The following is a 23679-nucleotide window of genomic DNA, read 5'->3' as shown; positions in this document are numbered from 1 at the left end:
TCTTTGTGGCTTCATTACAGCTGTCTTTTCATAGGGAATATTATCTTAATTTTTATAATTTTTTGGAGGAAGCTACAATGTGAGGTATCCTCGATAACCATTCTAGTGTAATGACGATTGGCCTGTAAAAGTTTTGAACTGTGCCAGTTTGCACCTGTTACTAGCTTTTGAGATACAAACTTCTGTCATCCATCAGTGTGCTACATTAACTACTCTCCTTGATGAGCAAAAAGTTTTGGTAGGATAGAGTTCTGCAAGAGATCTTAATATGAACAAAAGTTGGCAGTGAGGGTTCTGCTTCCTCTTTTCTGTGTGTGCAAAGAGGAGATGCAGTTGACAGATTTCTAGAACATCTGTGTAGCATCAGAAGCAGACTTGAAATTAGAAATGCAGAATCAATTGAACAGTCTTGCCAAGGGAAATATTCTACACTACAAATAGGTTTATTTCCTCCTAAACCAGACAGTTATGTAAATATTACAGAAGTCAATGTATTTTTAGTCTGAGCTGTTAAAAGTTTCCTTTCATTGTGCTCTTAATACCTGCTTTGTAAGGAGGTTTCCTTAATTCTTATAATTGTATATCTTGTTTTAAAAAGCCCTGGTTTTTTTTTTTTTTCGTTCTTTTGCTTCCTGAGGTAGGTAATTATTGAGGAATTAGCATCTCATGTGAGATTCCCCACCCTGAAGATTACATATGTTTGAAATTCTATTTTGAGAATGCTAACCAGGTATGCAGAGGACTTTTGCTGGTTCTTCAACTTGAAGATGAATTCCATGCACAAAAGGTGGGTTATATTTGCTTCATTATTTATAATAATTTTCTCTTTGATATATATATCTTGGACTTCATCAAATATCAGGTGCTGGTTTTTCTTTAATGTTGGAAGATACTCTTGCATTTTGAAGTTTCAGTGAAAACACTCATCTGAATTTCAGCAAAGAGGAAAGGGAGAAAAATATTTTGGTATGGCAGTTTTAATTCTCAGCCAACTCTAATTTAACACCATTCTAAAACAGCATTGGAGGGGTAACCATTGATCCTTACTACTGCTTTTCTAGATACATTTGCTTTATTCTTTGACTGTGGCACTCTGCAGGGCTATAGTGTGTGGCTTGTCCCTTGTTGCAGTATCTGGCATAGCATGTACAGTAAATTAAACTCATCTGGTGCTGGAACATGTACAGAGAATATATTTCTGGTTTTTTCTCCCTTCAGAACATTTCTTGCTTTATACTGCCATCCATTTTGCCCGGGAGGAAGTTTCTCCAGATAGTTCTAGATCAAAGTTTATTTGATTCAAGAGTTAGATTGTTTATCAGCCCGGACTCTGAAGAACAGAATCAACTGCACTTTGAAGGAGCTGGGCCAGATCTCCTTGTCTTGTTTTGTCTTCAACTGGTACTGTACTTTGACCAACCATCCCCAGAAATGAAGCTTCCTTTCTTTTGTGTCTTCAGATACCCTAGCACAACTTTCTGAAGGCGTAATTTGGCCTCTCTATTGGATTCAATAGAGGTAGAAATACTTTAGTGATTTATTCTTTTAATGCTTTTGGTGATGTTAATTGCATGTATTTTTGCTTTACTTAATTAAGAAAAAAGTTGATTAAGCCTGATAGGAAATTTGGATGGGAAGGGTTGAGTTTTGATATCAGTCAAATTATTAGGGATTAGCACACATTATAATGTAGAACTGAAAAAAAAGGGGGTTGGTTTTCTATTTAACAGAAGATTACACAGGGACAGAATTATAAAACTTTGGGATTTTAGATATTTTTAACAGAAAAAATCAGAACAGAAAATAAATCTGGGGGTGTTTGTCTCCTGAAACTGTTTATGAGTTGTTTATGCTTCATATTGTCTGTGTGTTTTGTTTAGTGCTTGCCAGCAAGAGAGTAATGCCCAGGTCATGATTTTTCAAAAAAAGACTGATGCCTCTCCAAGACCATGGAGGATATTGATAGGCAAGACTAGATATTCATTCAGCTGGACTATATGCACGAAACCCTTTCCTCCTTGGGTTTTTGATACTTAGAACTAGATTAATCATCCCTATTTTTTTTTATCCCATGCTATTTTTAGAGAGGTTCTTTATCAAGTTCCAATAATAGGAAAATGTAGGAAATTTCATAGGACACCTAGGAAATTCTGGAGTCTTTGGTAATGTCTAGTGTTTTCTTTCAGATTTTGGATATCACTGCTTCATGCATAGTGCAGTCAGGATGTGGTATTACCATTAGTATGCTTTTGGTCAGACTGGTATTACAATACTCATTTGTGTGGAGTGCGGAGAGTTGACCCTGGCAGGGTGCCAGCTGTCCACCCAAGCTGTTCCATCACTCCCTTCCTCAACTGGACAGGGAAGAAAATATAAAATATAAGGCTTGTGAGCCAGATAAGGGCAGAGAGAGGTCACTCACCCATTACTGTCACAGGCAAAATAGACTCAACCTGGGAAATTAATTTAATTTATTACAATTTAATCAGAGTAGGATAATGAGAAATAAAATCAAATCCTAAAACACCTTCCTCCCAGACCTCCCTTGTTCCTTGGGCTCAGCTTCACTTCTGAATGCTCAACCTCCTCTCCCAGTGGCACAGGGGTTCAGGGAATGGGGGCTGTGGTCTGTTCAACACTTGTTATTTCCTACTTGTTCCTCCTCACTCTATTCCCCTGCTCCATCTTGAGGTCCCTTCCACTGGAGATAGTTCTCCATAAACTTCTCCAGTGTGAGTCCTTCCCACTGGCTGCAGTTGTTCGAGAACTCTTCAGTATGGATGCCTTCCATGGGGAACAGTCCTTCAGGCGTGGGCTGCTCCAGAATGGGTCCTCCGTGAGGTGACAGTCCTATAAACAAACCTGCTCCAGAGTGGGCTCTTCTCTCCACAGCACCACAGGTCCTGCCAGGAGCTTGCTCCAACATGGGCCTCCCATGAGGTCAGAGCCTCCTTCCTCCTTCAGCCATCGACATGCTCCAGCATGGGGTCTTCCATGGCTGTAGGTGGATCTCTGCTCCATTGTGGACCTCCTCTGCCAGCTGCAGAGGAATCTCTGCTCCAGCACCTGGAACACCTCCTCCCCCACCTTCTGCACTGACCTTGGTGTCTCCAGAGCTGTTTCTTCCATATATTCTCACTCCCCTCTCCCAGCTGCAGTTGCTGTTACCAGTGCTTTTCCCCCCTTCTTCACCATGTTATCTCAGAGGCGCTACTAATGCTGTGGATGAGCTTGGCCTTGAATCCAGCTGCTGCTGGCTCTGTGGAGCACAGAGGAAGCTTCTGGCAGCTTCTCACAGAAACCAGACCTGTAGTTCCCCTGCTCCCAAAACCTCACCATGCAAACCCAATACAATGGATGCTATAATTCCTCAGAATTCTTGGCTTATTGGAAAAATGGACTCTTATGTCTTTGTGCTATAGTAAGGGCAGAGCTGATAATCTGACCCTGACAGGGTGCATGGCAATGTCCAGGGTCATTGGGGTGTGAAGAAGAATATCCTTTGAGTGAAGAGGTTGTTTTTGCACCAGTTCCTGTGAAGGTGGTTTTACTGGAATTTTGTTTTTGTGGTTTTACTGGAGTTTTGGTTGTACTGGAGTTTTTGTGTGAACTTGGGATGTATAGAAGCAGCAGATGGATGGGTTGCTTTGTTCTCCTTTATTCATAAATGCATTGATGTTGGTTTGTACCAGTTCTGTATTTTTTCATGATTGTTGAGAAATTTGTATTTTTTAACATCTATGTGTTTGTAACATACCAGTGGCATCCTGCCCATTATAAGAGAATCAATTTATATTTGACTGAGTCAATAATTAAAGAATGGGAGTGAGGACAATTGGTAAGAACTGAAAACAGGAGTATATATATTTTTTTTTTTTATTACATAGATTTTACATTTAATTTTACTTTCACAATAAAAAAGCAACTTCAACCATTCAATAGAAATTCATTACATTTATTTTTTTTTTCATAGGGCTGGACTCGTCAGTGAGACATATTGAACAGAAAACAAAGATACACTTCTGTGTTTCTTGTCTTTACAATATAAAGCTGGATAGCATAATGAGATCCCTCACAAATATCTATGTCTTTACTTGTGCCTTTACATTCACACTATGGAATAATATCCAGCCAACTGTAGAAGATGAATTTATTGCAAATTATTCAAGCAGTTTGCTAACTAATGTTCCAAAAAACACTCCAGTCCGTACTCAAGTATTAGATTTATCACATAATAGGATCTTTGGACTTAGTATCTCAGAATTTACTCATCTTTCTGACCTTCAAGTGTTAAATCTTTCTCATAATCTAATTACGATGCTTGACTTCAGTGTCTTTATTTTTAATGAAAATTTAGAATACTTGGATTTATCTCATAATAATATTTCAAAAGTTTCCTGTCTAACTCTTGCATATCTTAGACATTTAGATCTTTCTTTCAATAAGTTTACTGCCCTGCCCATCTGTCAGGAATTTGGGAACATGTTTCATTTGAAGTACCTTGGATTAAGTGCTATGATGATACGAAGGTCAGACTTCAGGTATATCAAACATTTGCAGCTGCACACTGTCTTCCTGAACTTGGGAAACTTTTCACTGTATGAACCTCAGAGTCTGACAGTCTTGACTACAAGGAACCTCCACATTGCTTTTGCAGCAAACCAAAACTTCATTTTTCCCCTCTTGTACGATGGAATGAGCACTTCAGAAAACTTAAAAATAGTTAACTTAAGATATACCTTGAGTTACAAAGATTTCCCCTCTCCACCTTTAATGCTTCTGAAGAAAATCAAGACAAAAGCTCTCACTCTTGATGCTGTGGACTTACAATGGGCTATCATTCTGCAGATTTTCATGCTTATTTGGTATTCGCCTGTGGAACATTTGACTGTGAGAAACTTGACTTTTAGGGGACCACTGGAGGAGCAGACTGAATATGCATTTCTACCCTTATTAAGCTCTGTGGAACAATTAGTCTCTTTGGATGGCTCCATGAAAGCATTAACTTTGGAGCATGTTCGTAATAAGGTTTATTATTTCAACCAGGAGATTCTATACAGACAGTTTTCAGAGATGAATATTGCCAATTTGACAATAGCTGATGCATATATGCCACACATGCTTTGCCCCAATAGAACAAGCTCATTTCAGTATATAAATTTTTCTCACAATACCCTGACAGATGAGTTGTTCCAGAATTGTGGCACTCTCATGGATCTGAAATTACTTATTTTGCAGAAGAATAAATTTGAGAGCCTTCTCAAAGTAAGCTTGATGACCAGCCGTATGAAATCACTGAAATACCTGGACATGAGCTACAACCTGCTGCGCCACGATGGAGCTGACGTGCAATGCCAGTGGGCTGAGTCTCTGACAGAGCTGGACCTGTCCTCCAATCAGTTGGCGGATGTTGTGTTTGAGTGCTTGCCAATCAACGTCAAAAAGCTCAGCCTACAAAACAATCAGATCAGCAATGTCCCCAGGGGGGTGGCGGAACTGAAATCCTTGGAAGAGCTGAACCTGGCATCGAACAGGCTGGCCGACCTGCCGGGGTGCAGTGGCTTTACATCCCTGCAGTTCCTGAACATAGAGATGAATTCGATCCTCACCCCATCTGCTGACTTCTTCCAGAGCTGCCCAAGGGTCAGGGAGCTGCAGGCCGGGCACAACCCGTTCAAGTGTTCCTGTGAACTGCAAGCCTTTATCCGCCTGGAGAGGCGGTCGGGGGGGAAGCTGTTTGGCTGGCCGGCGGCGTACGTGTGCGAGTACCCAGAAGGCGTGCGAGGAACGGAGCTCAAGGACTTCCACCTGAGCCTGCTGGCCTGCAACACGACGCTCCTGCTCGTGACAGCTCTGCTGCTGACGCTGCTGCTGGTGGCTGCGGTGGCCTTTCTGTGCATCTACCTGGATGTGCCGTGGTACGTGCGGATGACGTGGCAGTGGACGCAGACGAAGCGCAGAGCTTGGCACAACCCTCCCGGAGATCAGGGGGTCGTTCTGCAATTCCACGCGTTCATTTCCTACAGCGAGCGCGATTCGCTGTGGGTGAAGAACGAGCTGATCCCGAACCTGGAGAAGGGGGAGGGCTGCGTACAACTGTGCCAGCACGAGAGAAACTTTATCCCCGGCAAGAGCATTGTGGAGAACATCATTAACTGCATTGAGAAGAGCTACAAGTCGATCTTTGTGTTGTCTCCCAACTTTGTGCAGAGTGAGTGGTGTCACTATGAGCTGTACTTTGCCCATCACAAGTTATTCAGTGAGAATTCCAACAGCTTAATCCTCATTTTACTGGAGCCAATCCCTCCGTACCTTATCCCTGCCAGGTATCACAAGCTGAAAGCTCTCATGGCAAAGCGCACCTACGTGGAGTGGCCGAAGGAGAGGAGCAAGCGGGCCCTATTCTGGGCTAACCTCAGGGCAGCCATTAACATTAACCTGCCAATATCCAGTTAAGCAAATGAGTAGGAGAGTGATGCTTCACCTACTAGTAGTATGTGAATAACTGACTTGACTTTTTTGCATTAAACTCTGTTAATATTTTTTTCTGTTTTCCTACAATATCCCCAGTTTGTTGCGAAATGTGGCACATATAGAAATTGCTATTGCTTATTCAAGCCAAGCAAGTAGTCAGAAGTCATTTCTAGTTGTCCATCATCAGTGAAGAGAATGAGAGAGAAATGTTCATAAGGATTGACCTTATTTTTAGGTTGCATTTATTTTGGACTTCTCCCGTTGGATGCTGTATTTTAAAGTAACAAGAATAATGGTTTGTTTGGTGTCATCAGGCTGCCAAGGCATATATTTAATCTTTGTTCTGACTTGAATGTTGTGAGGTTAAGATTGTAGGGATCTGCTTTCTTGTTTTTAATTAAATAACACAAAGAAGAAAACTCTTGTTTGAATCCCATCCAGTACATTGGTATAGTAGGTGTTGAGAGTGCAGTATATGTATCCTTTCTGCCTGTTTTCCCTTCTTGGAAATCTTTCCCTTCATCACAGAGAGACTTTCTTGGGTATGTGCTGAAAAGTTGAATCTGTTAATTCTTGTTTGATGCTCTTCCTCCTTTGCTGTATTAATATTACCAATTGTCTAGAGATAGGTACCTGCCAAGTCATGATTTCATAGAATTTGCTATTCACTGTACTTATTATTTTTTATAGTATTATAATATTGCTGCTTTCTGCTGTGATTCTATCAAGCTATACTGTGTTGCATGTTTTTTCTGTTTCCTAATTACTTCAAACTTGATGTTTGGAGGTGAACCCCTTTTATCTCCAGGCTCCCACTGAAATCTGTTACCTTGCTCATTTAATGAGCATGTGCTGAGGGTCATCACACAGGTGAAAAAAGAGACATTTTCCCTGGGAAATAATTTCTCTGCTAATATCTTACTGATTAAACTCATGGTGTTTGTTAGTAGGCGACATCTAGTAACTTGCTGTGCTTGGATTTGAGAGTCTAATAAACATCTAATTCTTTATCCATTATTAAATTTAATGTGTCTTTTCAATGACAATGTGGAGCTGTGTCATTATAGTTACAGCTTAATGGAAATGTAAAGTCCTGAGATTACAGCTGCAGGCAGCATATGAGGTGATCAAACTGGTAAGAGGATGTGGTCTTCAACACTCACTGAGGTGGCTCACCAAGCACACACCAGGTGTGGTAGCTAGATGAAACAGTGAAATTGAAGTGGTGGGAGAGCTTCCTGGTGTCCAAAGATGACACGGCTGGCACCCACCTACCAGTACAGGTTAACTGGATAGGATCACAGTAGGATGCCAGATGCCTGGCTCCTGAGCTTTGGAAAGAAGAGCTAAAAGTACCTACTAAACCTTAATTATCACTCAGTTGTTTCCACACTCATTAAATCTGTATCTGTCTAGTTTAGAGGAGGATGTTGTAGGGAACCATGTCAAAGCCTTACCCAGAAATCAAGATTTAGTAGGGATTAGGGATGCTGGTGGACGAGAGGCTGGACATGACCCAACCATGTGCACTCAGGCCAGAGAGCCAAACGTGTCCTGGGCTGCATCCAGAGCCCCATGGGCAGCAGGGGAGAGAGGGGATTCTGTCCCTCTGCTCTGCTCTGGTGAGAACCCACCTGCAGTGCCGCAGCCATCTCTGGGCCCCAGTGTAAGAAGAAGTTGGAGCGAGTCCAGAGGCCACAAAAATGATCATAAGGCTGGAGCACCTCTCCTATTAGGACAGACTAATAGGAGAGAGAGCTGGGAGTTCAGCCTGGAGAAAATAAGACTCTGTGGAGATCTTGTTGAGGCTTTTCAGTAGTTAAATAGGGCTTATAAGAAAGATGAGAACAGACTTTTAACAGGGCTTGTTGTGGTAAGACAAGGGGTACTGGTTATAAACTAAAAGAGGGCTGATTTTGTTGGATATAAGCAATAATTTTTTATAATGAGGGTGGTGAAACACTGGAAGTGATGGCCCAAAGAAGTTGTGGATGTCCCATCTCTGGAAACATTCAAGGTTGGGAAGGGCTCTGAGTGATCTGATCTGAAGATGTCCCTGCTCATTGCAGGGAGTTGGACTAGATGAGCTTTAGAAATTCCTTCCATCCCAAACCATTTTATGATTCTATGATTTTATGATTTTACAATTTTACTTCTCTAAGACTTCTTGACACTTTAAAGTGGGGAATGCTACCAAGAAATCCTATGCCCCTTCTTCCTGAAAGCCTTCTCCTCCTCCCAGGCATTACAGCCTAACATGATTAGCAGTCACACTTAGGGCTAATGGGCTGACGGGTGTGTAGTCTATCCTGTTTACTAGACAAGAAAAGAGGAAGTTAAATTTCTTAATTCAGGATTTCCGGTCTCTGTAAATTTAATGCATCAGCAAACTGGGGGTTATGTCCTAAATAACGTACAGACTGGGCCGTGGAGGAGTCCCTCAACTTTAAGACTGTTCTGAAATGTTAAGTTTTAGGTGGATGTGAAAGAAATAGTTCATCAACTCTGCCATGTATATTCTTTTTGGAATATTAATGCTGTAAGAGCCCTTTATACTCTATTCTTCCCACCTCACAGATCTTTCATGCAGATGCCAAATATTTTGTTTATGTACTTACCATAAACCACAGCTTCTTAAATCTTCTTCTAAGTTCCTTTGATAAAGCAGACTCATTTTGTCATGGTTTGTTGTGTTGGTTGGTTTTCTTTTTTAAGTAAGCACTTTATGGTATTTCTCATCTAGCAACATTGTGTTGGCTTAGTTAGTGTTCAGCCAGGCCAGAGTTTTAATTGTAAAGTATACTTTTAAAGCGTTTTTATTACTAAAAATTGCAGTGAAGACACAGAGATCAGTTTTAAATCCTTGAAGAGATTTCTGTGTATGACAGGATTGAATTCAGTGACAGCAAATAAGACAGAGGGAACAGCTTAATTTCTCAAGTATGAGAATATGAATATTATTTTAAATTACAATCTCATGAATTTGAATTGTGCCTTTTTTTCAGACTAAGAGGGACATCCAGTGGCCGATGAAATTATCACTGCTTTCTGAAAATGATCACCCAGTCTAGAACGTATGCAATGCTTTTTGAGTCATAGGAAAACAGAGGTAAATCTTATCAGCCCAGCAACTGGAGTAGCCTCTTGCAGGTGTGCGGGCTCGCGAGGACAGGTCAGGATGAGCTCCTCCCGTGACAGCTGCCACGCTGGCTCAGTGGCCGTGACTCCCTCGTGCCATTGGTCCCTCCTGCCTGAACCTTAGAAATCAACAGCATGATAATGAGCTGTCTCTGGCTTTGCAATGTGCAGTCCTTATTTTCAAGCACTAATCCAAGAAACACAAGCCAGTCATTTTCTCATATTCTGATTGCTGTTTGCAGGCTTTTATTTTTATGCCTCACTTCTGCTGTACCTGCTTTCCCCTCTGTACATCACCATGGCATAGCACTGGTGCTCACCAGGCTGATCTGCAGGATCCCAGGCAGCAAGAGACCAACAACCTGATGCAAATGCTTCAGCAGAAACGGGAAGTGTTAGAGATGCATAGTGAGTTCAGCTGGGCTCCCTCTTCTTAGGCATCTGATAAGGTGTGAAGAAATAAAACCCCATTCTTCATCATCATCATCGTCACCATTATCTCTCAGCAGAGCCTGCGGGTGTGTCTGGAGGTGTGCAGGACTCATGTGGTGATATGTCAGCAGCCTCTGGCACCCTGCTCTGGGAGAGGCTGTGGGGAGCAGGCCCAGTCAGTCACCTTGTGATTGATAAAAAAGGCAAACTCACGTGTTTGGTGCTCCACACCTGCCTATGGACTAATTAGAATGCCCTAATTAGAATGCCCTAATTAGAAGCGAGTAAAACATTTTTATGAGCTTGCCACTAAGTGTGCTGCAGGACACAGCTCTTCCAGCACAAATTCCTTGTGCTCCTGCCCTGGGCCCTGTGTGGGGCAGGCACACACAGGAGGTGGCCGCTGGCCGGGCAGAAGGGCCACCCAAACAGCCAGAGCCACAGGGGTCTCCTCCAGGCCTGCCTCTGACCCAAGCTCGGCATCACGGCTCTTTGCCATCCAGCATGTGACAACATGACCACGGACATCATTCTGAGTGTTTTATTAACAAGTATAATACATACGCACTGTATACTAAATATACTAAATATAGTATGAGGACTGTACAGTACAAATTTATGTTCACAGTTTGACATGACAAAATGTCATTACTGAATTCCCATTGGACTACCAAAGTAGAAACAGTGAAGGTACATTAAACATTCACATCTTTAGTAAGAAAAGATTACCAAAATGTCTCCATATTTGCAAGTTATAGTAATGCACGCTAGAAACCTTTAATTAGCCATTTTGTCTTATTAGCTTATAAAATATATTACATTTTATTTTTAAAATTCTGCATAGTTTATAGAAGTATTAAAGTAAATAAAAATCCTTGCTATATTTGCAGGTGAGAGATGCTAAGCAAAAATATTATTTTGACCCTCTAAAGTACATTAAGTGCTAATATCTGTAAAATATAATGAAAAATGGTGTAGCCCTCTTAAGAGATGTAAATTGCTTTGTAATTTTTTTAGAAAGGATTTGTATTCATCTGTATGTTGCTAACCTTGGCAGAGACAACATATTAGAACAAGACATGGCATTAGAAGTATCACTGCAGAATGCCATGTGTATGTTTAAATAAACCCCACACATTAATACCTGCTTAATTTCTTGCAATTGTATTAGAAACTAGTAATTTATTATAATCAAATGGCCTAAACAGGCACATTTTAGTAAAAGAGTATTACCTGTTATGCACTGCACAGTGCAATACTGTTAGGTGGGGAGGTTTAAATATACTCATTCTCTGGGATTAGGACCTCCTATTTTAACTGGTTTTCTTTAGGGCATAGATGGAATCACTGGTTCTGCAAAGTATTTAATAGAGTACATTTAAAAATTGCAAGGTATCCCTCAAATCAATGTTTGCTAAAATGAACCAGTGAGGTGGTTACTTTTATATATATAAAAGTATATATAAATTCACACTCAGCTAAAACTGTATTTGTTTGTGACCTTTTAGACATCCCACAAAGACACCACAGACACAACTGAAAAATCCTATAAGGAAGGCATTATCATGTAATAATCTCAAATACTTATATTTAATATTTAAATTTCTGTTGTCCTAATTCACAAGACACATGGATGAAATGTGAAAGTTCTGCTCAATCTCCACTGTATTAGACCCCATCATTAGCATAAATACTTTCAGGAAAAAGGTACATAAGCTAATGAATTAACACGGTAAATAACCAAGATTAAATTATATGAAGTAAGCCTTAGTTACAAAGAAGTTATGCTTTTGGGGTACTGATTCAAAAAATATTAAAAATCATACTAATGAAAACAATCTACGTAAACCTCAAAAGAGAAACAGAGCATTAGAAAGAAATGTTCCTTAAACATTCTGAATTTTATAAATTTGCATTTTTAAGGTAAAAATGGGACCACTTGCCATTAAGGTGCTTATTTTTATAGTATCTGTTTTTTCCCCTCTACAACAGAACAGAGAATTGTTTTCATCCCAGGGTACTAAATGTCTGTAGACTTGTGACTGATGCCACAGGGCTCCCTCCACACAGCCTCTCAGCCAGTGACGTGCTTGGATTTACAAAATTGCCATTAAAACCTAGAGCTAATTCTGCTACTACTGACAAAAAAAAAAAAAAAAAAAACAAAAAAACCAAAAAAAACCCCCAAAAACCAGGAAGTCCACATTCTGGAATAGCTGCTCATTAGTATCAGTCTCTTTCCTACAAGTTTCTCAATGTCACTAACAATCTGGCCTACCAAGAAAGAAGACCCATCCATGTGCCAGGTGTTTCAGCGCCACAGGTGAGCAGGTGAGGGAGTTACAAGACACAAGATGTAGCCCTACCGAGGTGGTGAGGATGTATGGAGCTGGAACAGAGCAAATGCTGTCAGAGCATTTTTCTACAGGAAGTACAGACCTCTCCTTCTCTAATTCTGCAGGCATGTGGATGTCAGCAGAACAGCTGGTAAAGTCCTATCACCAAATGAAGGCTCTTTGCACTCACACTCTTGCATCTTCAAGATTGTTTGGCATTGGGCTCCACTGGTTATAGAAGAACAGCCTGTCTGCTCCACAAGCTTAAATATACCCACCTGCAGATGGACACTCCACCTGTCTCCTGCAGAGTTCTATGAAACTCTTCCTCCCCCCACACCTCCATTGTTCACTGTGTTTTTCCAAAAGAAAGGAAAAGCCAACTTCAGAATGTTTAACGTACAGGGAATGGTGGTTACCTTACACAGGGCAAGGAAGGAAAATGCGCTTGTGTGTGGAAGTGTAGAGAAATACATCCTGTTTCCTTGCAGTGCCACAATATCTGCCAGCTAATACAGACAGAAACCTTCCTTTCAGCGTTTTTCAGAGGGCTCCCAGACAGGAACATTTCTAGGGGCAACTGCAGGTTTCTTGAATTCAGTTTCTTTTAGCTATGGAGTTCTGTTTGCTAATGGGCATGGTTTTAATGCAATAGACAGGTCCACAGGGAAGCAGTTGTACCTACCATCGAGAGACTACCAGAGTCACAAACCAGAGTTAGGAACTGGATGATTGGTATATGCTTTTATCCAAAACAGATACATGACTCAATTTATCATCAGAAGTACTTAATATCTGATGACATTTTCTCATAAAAATATTGTGAATCAATAATTTTAAATACTGTAGTGTACAGTGATACAACAATACAGTTCAGAGCATTTTTGACTTAATGATTGCTATTCTGAAGTACAGCAAAGAGAAAAAAATTATTTGGAAGAAATGCAGGGGCATGATTGCAGGGGGATAATCTATATCCCAGAAATGAGGTGCAGTAGGTTTCCATGAATCTCATTTAATGCCACATCACAGGAGAGTACCATAGAATCACAGAATCATAGAATATGCTGAGTTGGAAGGGACCCATCAGGATCATCAAGTCCAACTCCTGGCCCTGCACAGGACACACTAAAAGTCACACCATGTGCCTGAAAGCGTTGTCCAGACGCTTAACTCAGGCTTGGTGCTGTAACCACTTCCCTGGGAAGCCTGTTCCAATGCTCAACCACCCTCTAGGTGAAGAACTTCCTAATGGTAAACCCCTGACTAAGCTTCAAGCCGTTCCATCCATACACTTGCACAGAAACCAGACATACAGAGTCACACAAAGTCTTCCTTTAACAAATCCAGTGGGGCATTATGCAATAAAAACAAGGACATATACTACACTATAATACAGATGACAGATGACATTGGTTTAGATGCACAGTATTATGTACGGACAAATTCCTGTCCATTTTTCTTCTTGACTGGGGTAAATGATACTATGACTCAATCTTTCTGTAAAGTAATTACACTGTTTAGATTTATTTCCTCAGTATTACTCACTGTTTGGGCAGAGGGGATTTCAGAATCAGGTGTCTTTCTAAAACTGTTGTATGAACCACATTGCAGAAATCAACACGGCTGGGAGAGTCCATTCATTGCATTGTTGAGCATAAAATGAGAGTGCATCCCTTACAGGGCACATAAATAATAGTCTCTGGCAAGGACTAGCATTTCGGATATTCAATAACATTTACTATTTTATCAGTATATGCTGGGTTGATTATATGAAGAAACCAACAAAAGCTGTTAGTTTAAAAATTCCCTTATTCACAAATGAAATACAATAAACATACTGAATGCAGAAAGGGTTTGCTTAGCACCCCCAGAAGAAAAAAAAGAAGTGTTCACATTCTTTAGGTCTGACCCGTGGCAAGGACATAGAAGGGTTAGATAACATCTGTTACTGACCATACGTAAGCTTTTAATGGTATAAACTCAAGAGATCCAGACCAGCTGAATCCAAATTAAAATGCATGTGTAAAAAACAAAAAAAGTGTGGCAGGAGTCAGGGACAGAAGACATTCAGACTAGCATGTGGCGTTTCCTGTGAAGAGCAAGATGGTCCGAACGTGAAAAGCTACGATCACAGTCTGGACACTGGAAGGGTTTGATTCCTGTGTGCTTGCGGAAATGCCGCGTTAGTTCATCAGAGCGAGCAAACTTCCACGTGCATCCCTCCCAAGTGCATTTGTACGGTTTTTCTCCTGGAAAAGGAAACACAGAAGTGCAGATTGAAGACATGAACACATCAGTTCGGATCACGTAAGTTCACACATAAATCTGATAGATTTATTCTACTGCCTTGCCAAATTTCTCTAAGTACTTCAATGCTTACTCAGAAAGCCCCAAAACAACTCAAAGCTGAAGAGTACTCTGTGCTAGAAACTGTGCAGTCCAAGTCATGGACTGCAAAAATTGCTACCTGCCACAATTTATTTTTTTATTGTCTCTCTGTTCCTCTCTGCCATATTGGCACTTGTTTTGTACTACGAAACCCAGAAGAATGAAGGTTTAAGCATTTGTTCAAGTATTTTCAAAACTGGGAACCTCATGTTCTAGCTTTCTGGGGGAAAGGACTGTGCTACCATAAAGCACAACAGGCAGAAATCTTGTGATTTCTGAAATTTAAAGCAGTGTAAATGACCGGCATCACTGTCACAAGTATCTCAAACTCTCTATCATTACTAATATGTCATCCTCCTCCTTTAACACCACTGTATTGCCCAACAGGTAATTGGCTGGACATGAACTGGGCTCCATTTTTCCTAAAAGAGGTACCCTTGTAAAGACCTTGGATGTATATATTCATTCAGCATGCACAGATGAACATTTCTGTGGAGAACAGACATGGAGATATGTTTACTGGAACACTCATTCAGATAAAAAGCACCATTGCACCAGTGGTTAGCATCTCCACAGAGCAGATGTGTTTCCATTTGGCATACAGTCGAAACTTCTGCAAATGGGCTACTCCCATAGAAATTAAAGTCAAATTTAACAGTGATGTCATAGGTGAGCCAGTGCAATTTGAACTGATTTGGTGTTTACAGGGTGTGTGGATTGAGTAAACTGCAAGCAACTGGACACAAATTGTGTGAAAAGCCAGTGAATGTAACACACATCAGCATGCACTGTGAACCTGTTCTGGCTCACAGTCTCTTCTCGTAGGTTTTTCCTACTACGTCCTGTCTTTTGCTCAGCCTATAATTATTTTCACAACAATGTCAGATCTACCTTCTGTCATTCTGTTATTTACACCTGTGGTCACCTGGCCATTAGCAGAAGTTACAAGCTTAGCCTACTATTTTACCATAGACTTGATGAAAGAGAAGCATAGTTCTGCTCAGACCTGTATGGGTTCTTCGGTGAGCTTTCAGGTGGGAGCTTTTAGTGTAGACTTTGTTGCAGCCTTCATAATCACATCGATGTATTCTGCGTTTTCGTTGTGTGTCTGGAGATTCCACAGGTAAAGGTCTCTTTCCTGGCTGGACTATAACTGAAGGGTGATTCCTGCAAAGTTAAAATAACGTTAAAATCAAAAACATTTAGCACAGCAAACCTCAGCTAATATGATTCATAACAGAGCATTTTATTCACTACCACTCTGTCTCTTGGCAGAAAGAACATTACATGCATGTTGAAAAATTCAACAGGGTTTAGCAAATCTTGTGTATTTTAGCAGTAATATTTTAAAATGTTTACTCATTTTGTGGCATGATGTAGCCATTTTTATTACTTCCTAGCTCTTTTTTAAAACTTTCAGAGGAAAAACCCCCTTCAACTTTGTGGTTTTCAGTCAAACTCAGATTTCTTAAACCCTGAGTGAACTTCTGTTTTATTCACTGTTTTTTTTTTCCTTCAAATACAACTAATTTGATTGTAATTGGAAACAGCAATTCCATATTATTAAAGAAATTGTATCTTTAGGGTTTCAAAGCAGAACTCAATCTTTATTGTTCCAGCCACTCCTTTAGAATATAATTAAGAATTTCCTGTTTGGTGCTGGCAGCAGGGTGCGGCCTCCCTGTACCACTGACGTCAATTCCTAAAAGTAGAGCTTAGCCTGTGTGGCACACCCAAAGGATGTCTGAAGTTGTCCCTCCACCTTCTTAAACATAATTTTTCACTTTAGAAGCCCACAGGTACAGTGCAGGTAAGACATATACCAACTACAAATGGACTTCTGCTACAAACAAACCATAAATGTTCATGCGTGCAAAAACATGCAAGCTTCTTAAAAGGTGTCTTTGACTGTTGAATGACACCCCTACTGCAGAACAGGGGACAAGCTTGCCTCTTTCTTCCACATCAATCTTAGAAAACATATGTTTGTCACAAAGGTACGTATCGAATGTAACGTGCAGATATTAGCATTCCTTGTTGCACAACCAGCTCCTCCATGCAACAGAAAGGAGCTTTCTAGAACTCTTGTCTTTTCTAAGTTAATGTATTTCACATGTTTTTACCTATCAACTTACATTTTGTAACACTGGGCTCTATTGGTTACTTACTTCAAGTTCCTTTAGGGCCTAATTTTCAGAAACACTGAATTCCTACTTCTCTCAGCAAAATAAGGGGCATGTGCTAAAGACAGAAAATCTTGTGCATGGCTTAAGAAGGAAAGATTTTTCTATGACCCCAAAGCAGCGGGATGGGGATTACCCATGTGGGAGAAGTTGAATTCTGTTATTGATTTTTTTCTTAAGAGTTAGAAGCTGGAAACTGGGAACCAAATTCTCTTTCTTGGGTGGTTCTGTGACTGTTGAGTGATGTACTCTTCAAGTACACATTAAGTCTAGCTAAAAATATTATAATGGCAGGAAACCCCAGATGGTGATGTTAGACAGAGACATACACACTCTTAAATAAGGCAGGCTTCTAGCTTCCAAAGAAACAGCTCTCTAAAGCAGTGCTCAGTTTCAATGCAGTTGCATACCAGTCCTTTTGGAGAAGCTCAGGCTTAGGACAGCAAACAGACTTGGTTTAAATAATTATGTGTGGAGGCTAGTCCTGAACATGGTAACATCTGGGAAAAGGGAGAAAAAGGATATTGGCCGTACACCATTTTTTATTTAGATTTGCAATCTGCAAGAGACTGGCAAAAGCACTGAGAATACCTTCCTTTGCCCTTATGGGAGAGGAGGCTGGCAAGACAACAGAATGTTATCGATAATCAGATAGGGCGTGGCAGTTTTAAAAAATGGTTAGGGTGGTGTCGAATCCAGAGGTAAATATTAAGTAAGTGCCAATAATAAAAGCACAGCCCTAATTATTTTGTTCCCTCTTCTACAACTAGATGTAAATTCATGTATGTCTACCCATTTAAGTGTCACTCTTCAATAGGTAAGAGTACCTTCTAAAAATGACGATAAAACTTCAACAACTTTTTCTTCTTTACCACAGACCACACTATGTTGACAGCATAAGTTGGACTTTGAAACTTGCATGAAAATATGTTAATAAGGCTCCTTATACTATTATTATTACCTCAATTTTGATTTTAGAATAACTAAAACTAGATTTTACAAATAATTTAGAAACTTCATTTTAGAAATAACTAATCAATGCACAGTTACATTGATTAACAGACATACTAGAAAGTCCAACCATCCCTACAGAAATGTCACCAAAATTATTTTTAGATAGATAGATAGATAGATAGATATATCCAGATATAGATAGATATACTGCCAAAAGCTAACACTAAAGCAAAATAAGTCACTTTAAAGTCTTAAATAAGTCACTTCAGTGAGACTAAAGGTTTCCTATGGCCCTTTAATGTAGCCTAGGTGTCTGAATAGTACACTCTGGGCAGTTGGAACCAATTAATAGTGATAAAAACTTCAATGCCTAACTATAGCTCATAAATCTGTGAGCCAATATTTTTTTTAAAATAAAGGTTCAAGTATCTCATGACTTGTGTGAATTGTCTATGTATTTTTTTTAATGATAAGAAATACAATTTATAAACTTCTTGTTTTGGATACAGCAGAATGTGAACTTGAAAGGGCTGGTTCTAAGAGCAAGAACTAGAGCTCCACAGGACAGTACAAAGCAATTTAAGTTGTTACAATGCAAGGACGGAATCTCCATGAACATAACACTCTACATGGGCAAGCAGAGGAGATGCTTAGGAAACATGGACATACAAATGTTTTCTGTAACAAAGCTATCTATACATGATACCAAATGATATATTCTTTGCTCAGTGGATGGGTTTGCTGGGGAAACTACACCCATTGGGAAATAAATAATGCAAATCACTAATGCAGGTGACAAGTCTGCAGAAGTTTCAGCCCTGGAGGAAGGGTGTGGTACCAGCCAGGAACAGCACTTACTGGTTTGCTCTTGTCAAAGAGACTTAACAAAGACAAAAAAATAAACTGAACCATTTCATAGTCCTGACCTAGCAGTAGTTAGTTCCAGCTACATAAAGATTTGACTCCCTTGTGTGGTAGGTCCATTATGTTAGTAAATTACCATCTAGTAAACATGCATATTTACTATCTTGTGTAATAAACATGTACAAGGTGATTTAAAAGAAACAGCATATAGCTTATAAAAGCTAGCTGGCAACCAACTGCAAAGAGCCTGCAGTTTAGGAGGTGCATCTGGACTGTTTGAAGACAAGGAGGGGTTCCCACAAGAAGGCTGTTCTGGAATGTAGCCAGCCGTGGTGCTGCGATGTGCTTTTGAACCCAATGGCCGTGAGCAGGGGGAAGAGGCAGCGTTCTGGAAGAAATACAGGAGACCACCCATCCACCTGTGCTTTTCTTTCTCTCTCTGAACCATACCCACACTGCGTTTTGAGTGTCTGGCTTGAAGCTCTCTTTCCCTTACTCAGTGAGGTGAGGTCAAACACAACCACCTGAAGGGTGACAGTGAGCAAGAGGGAAGTGCAGAAATGGATTCTGTGCTGTGAGCCCTGCTAGGCTCCCAACTTCAGCTCCTGCCAGAGCCACATTGGCAGCCTGCCTGCCTACCCAGAGCACTGCCTGCTGAAGGATGTGCCTGGCTCTGGGTCATTCTATGGTTTTAATAAGTTGACAGGATTTTCCCCAGAAAAACAGGAAATGGAAGGGTGCCCATGACTCCTCAGGTACTTTCCTGAGAATGTGTTAATGTTTTCAATTAAAAGGTTTATGCCCCAGACCTAATTTCTTCTTCTAGCCCTCGTCATTTCTTCTGCAAACAGCACTGTTTAAAAACCTATTAGATCTGTGATCCAGCTCATACAGGGGCCCCAGTAACAGCTATGCCAGCACAATGTGTTAATACTGGGATCGAAAGAAGTGGCTGTGAGGGGAGAAAGCTTCAGAATCTACTTGAGTTGTCAAAAAAATCACCCACCGAACAATGGTCTCAGGTAAAAATGCAATTTCGCTTATATACACAGAACTTGTAAGCCTGAAGAGGTTCTTCCCACCAAGCAGGCAAAATTTTTGAAAAGACAAAGAAGTCCTCCAAGAAAAGAAAGTCACAACACTCATTTTAAAGAAAGGTATTTCAAGTAACATGAATAGAGATATCAGTCTTTTAAGTTTCTTTCAATTTTGCTGCTGATTTTACGTAAATAGGTTATCACTGGCTTACTGGGAGTCCTACTTTCAGTAAGTCGTGGAATTGGGACCTATCATCACTTTAGAAATGCATTATATAAATGCCAGATCTTTTGCAAGGTATAAATATGTATCAACTCCTGTACTGCTGAAGAAGGGGGAAAAGAAAGTTGCAATCACATTTCACAGTGACAGTGGTGGGAGGGATGAATGTGTATTTTATTACATGTTTTAAAGCATACCAACAATGCTTCCCACTCCTCAGAACTGGTAACTGCTGTTATGAACTGCTTTCCATTCCTCTGCTGATCTTGGGACTACTGTTAGCTACTTACTCTTGCAACATAACTTGCTGAGGAGACAATGAGGTCATCACTGGAGGTGACATTTGTTCAGGATAGAAGTCAGTCTTTGATGGTTCGCTTCCTGGCTCTACTTTAATTGTTTTCTTCAGTGTGGGCTTCTCATAAGACTCAATGACAGGCACTGTATGGCAGAGGGTAGGAGAGGGAAGGCAACACATAAAAATTATGAAGAGTTATGGAAATAAATAATATGCAGAAAAAGTCTATAGTTAAAACAAACCCATCAGTACTACATCTACTGTGACGATTTTCACTAAATACAAAATCCTTCAGTTTTAGTTATCTCCTGATGAACTATGACTCAAAACATTTCTATTAAATTTCATCAGTCCAATGTTATTATCAGTCCAAATCTCAGTAAATCAATAGTTTATGTAGATACAAACAACAGCAACAGAGCTGGTGAAGGGTCTGGAGAACAAGTCCTGTGAGGAGCAGCTGAGAGAGATGGGGCTGTTTACCCTGGAGAAAATAAGGATCATAGAGGCCTCATTGCTCTCTACAAATGCCTGAAAGGACAAGGGGAAATGGCTTCAAGGTGCACTAGGGGAGGTTTAGTTTGGACAGACAGGAAGAAGTTCTTCTCAGAAAGGGCAACTGGGCATTGGAATGGGCAGCCCAGGGAGGTGGTGGAGTCACCATCCCTGGAGGTGTTTAAGGAAAGACTGGATGTGGCACTCAGTGCCATGGTCTGGTTGACAAGGTGGTGTTCGGTCACAGGTTGGACTCAATGATCTCAGAGGTCTTTTCAACCTAACTGATTCTGTGATCCTATGACCTTGGTAAGTGGTAAAATATTTACACAACAAATTCTATACCTGTTTATTCTGGAAGAACAGGAATTACGTTCCACTTCCTAAAATGCCAATAACCCACAGAAACCAAGTGCTTGGATATTTGTCTTGTCAGCATATGAGACAGCATAAAAAGCAATTCTGACAACACCAACCTTGCATGCTACTTGGAGTTTCCATCTCATCTGCGAGAACGGTGGACACCATGATGGGCTGCTGGAGATGGGGAGCATACATGAAAGGAACTGGCTGGACCACAACAGGCTGTATAACCGGGAGTATCCCAGGGCTTCTCAGTCCATGGCGTGAAAGAGCAGCGGCCATTACAGGTGGGATTGTTATTGGCATAGAAAGAGGCTGTACTCCTGGGGGCGACGGTGTGAATTTACTGAGAGGTGAGCTGGGTGAGGACAGAGTCAATCCAGGTGAACTTCTCCTATGCACAGTCTGAAATTTTAGTGGGGAAGGAGAACTTCCAGTTGAAGGTGGTGAGCTTCTTTTATTTACCGTAAGGTCCACTGGCTCCATCTGGATTCCATTTGACAGTCCTTCAGGGTTTGAGTAGAATTTATTGTGCAACATATTCGGTGCAGAATAAATGACGCCGTATTTGTTTGGCTTCATTTGGTCCATGTAATTGGATGGGTATGACTGTGAGAAGGAGTGGAAAAGAAATACAGAAAATCAAATAATAAATTAAGACATACAAGCAGCTACTGCTGAAAAAGAAAGGCAGCCAATAAAACAGGCAAAATGAAAAAGTTTCAAGAAAGCACTTTAATGTAGTTTCTAAATAAAACAGAATTAAATAAAGCCTCAGATTCCCCACACGGGAAGTTAATCAAGTTTTGATTCACTAACTGTTTCAGAAGCAATGTAAGACAGATTGTGAAAACAAATCTTCAAGGCTTATTCAACTACTTTTCTCCCTTTAAAATTGCCTGTCATATATACATGCCTGTACATTTCTTAACTGACCTGAGAGATATATCTGCTATGCCAAGCATGTAACTATGTACTGAGGATCATAAATTCTGGCAAGAGGGCAGCTCAGTTGGGCTTAGAATTGCTAGTGATGGGTCCCAATCAGCTTCTAAAGTAATTAAAAAACAATCATCAATAAAAAAAAAGAAATTATGAATCTGAACCCTACAATCAATACAAAATACTCAGCTGAACTATCTAAGTAATGGGTGAGTAACTCAAGAATGCAAAAGGTAAAGTCTAAACCTCTCTAAACGATTTTTTGAGATATAAAGCAGCTACTTAGCCAGTCTAACTTTGGAAAATGAGTACAAGGATAAACATTTGGTGAATTGGAAGAATATTCCTGTTAGTGGTAGCTAGCAGTTCCCATTACAATATAAACCCCAAAGCTAATCTTGACCTATGTGATGATCTCTACAATTTAGTAATAATTTTTATATATATATATGTATGCATGTATGTATTATATAAGTAACAAACACATATCTGGTGATTTTTGTAAACCAAGAAGTATTAACATTAACTGCAGAGTGCAGTATTAATAACCAAATATCCAGACCAATACTGTGTTTAAAAACTGAGGTTGTTTACGAACAGCTAACTCACAATGGAAACTGATGTGATGCTCTAACACAACAGTGAGACACAGAAAATACAATGCACATAAATTTTTAGTTGTGTTGTCAACTTTCTGAAATAAAATACTATCTTTGGATTTTAGGTAAGTAAACTAATTCTTTCTTGTGTGAACACTGCTGTCAATAAATCTTCCTGGTTTCTTACCTCTGTCTTCCCTGAGAGGGAACACTTAGTTCATTTTAAATGTCAATGTTAATGGGAGGTATTTTGCAAAATGACACAAATGTAATTTTCTTCTTTTCAGTTACTGTTTGAAACAGTGAGTTTAGAAAATATTAAATTTTTCCTCCTGCATTCATGGCACTGTGATAGAACAACAAAGCTGAGTCCCTCAGTCCATAAAACATTCAAATAAAGCAGCACACAAAATGGTGATTAATCTTCAGACAGTAAATATTACATTAAAATCTCTGCAAGTTATATATTCTCTTTATGATTATTCCTACAAATTCCATCTACAGAAACATTAATCTCTGATGGTAATTGGTTCATCAGAATTTTATTAAATGCCATTATTGCAAGAAGTGCTGTCTGCAGACTTGCCGGCACTGCTGAGCCAAGCAATGAAATTATTAGCATTCTAAGTGATGGAGACCACTAAATATTGATATAATTTATTATTTAACAGCATTTGGTATCTATTAGATCAGATCAAATGATGGGCATAGCAAAAAAATCCAAATTTTAACAGGTAAGGAACATTAAATACTTCTGTTAAAGCTCCTGTTACTGGTTTACAGTACAGAGTTCACCCAACTTTAATGAACTGTAAACATTCCACTACTAAGCATCAGTGATTTACAGTGCTGCAGGTTTGTCAGGGATGATCACAATGTCATTGCCTATGAACTCTTCTTACATTGCAAGAATGCTAAAAAGGAAAAAGCCTATGAAGTTTAAATCTCCA

The 23679-nt window shown here is 40.0% G+C and overlaps 2 protein-coding genes across 7 annotated transcripts in view; one reads left to right on the top strand and one right to left on the bottom strand.

The window, feature by feature from the left end:
* Positions 1 to 405: 405 nt before the first annotated feature.
* On the top strand, positions 406 to 7514 carry LOC137473124 (toll-like receptor 6). Its single transcript, XM_068188867.1, has 2 exons — positions 406 to 787; positions 3974 to 7514. The coding sequence occupies exon 2, from the start codon at positions 4063 to 4065 to the stop codon at positions 6454 to 6456; it is 2394 nt and encodes a 797-aa protein (XP_068044968.1). The 5' UTR covers positions 406 to 787; positions 3974 to 4062; the 3' UTR covers positions 6457 to 7514.
* Positions 7515 to 10572: 3058 nt separating this feature from the next.
* KLF3 (KLF transcription factor 3) overlaps positions 10573 to 23679 on the bottom strand; it is a 28073-nt gene continuing 14966 nt past the window's right edge. For 5 of the 6 annotated variants that reach the window (XM_068188862.1, XM_068188865.1, XM_068188860.1 and 2 more), the window contains 4 exons: positions 21302 to 21797; positions 20323 to 20473; positions 15778 to 15938; positions 10573 to 14632 (listed from right to left, as the gene is read on the bottom strand). In XM_068188862.1, the coding sequence (XP_068044963.1) occupies positions 14451 to 14632; positions 15778 to 15938; positions 20323 to 20473; positions 21302 to 21797 (990 nt within the window). In that variant the 3' untranslated portion in view covers positions 10573 to 14450. Of the gene's footprint in view, positions 14633 to 15777; positions 15939 to 20322; positions 20474 to 21301; positions 21798 to 22124; positions 22679 to 23679 lie in introns of those variants that run through there. The other variant, XM_068188866.1, reaches the window with a different exon arrangement.

This window comes from Anomalospiza imberbis, chromosome 4, assembly GCF_031753505.1.
Source record: "Anomalospiza imberbis isolate Cuckoo-Finch-1a 21T00152 chromosome 4, ASM3175350v1, whole genome shotgun sequence".
In the NCBI taxonomy this organism is placed as follows: domain Eukaryota; kingdom Metazoa; phylum Chordata; class Aves; order Passeriformes; family Viduidae; genus Anomalospiza; species Anomalospiza imberbis.
This window is presented reverse-complemented; position numbering and strand designations above follow the sequence as displayed.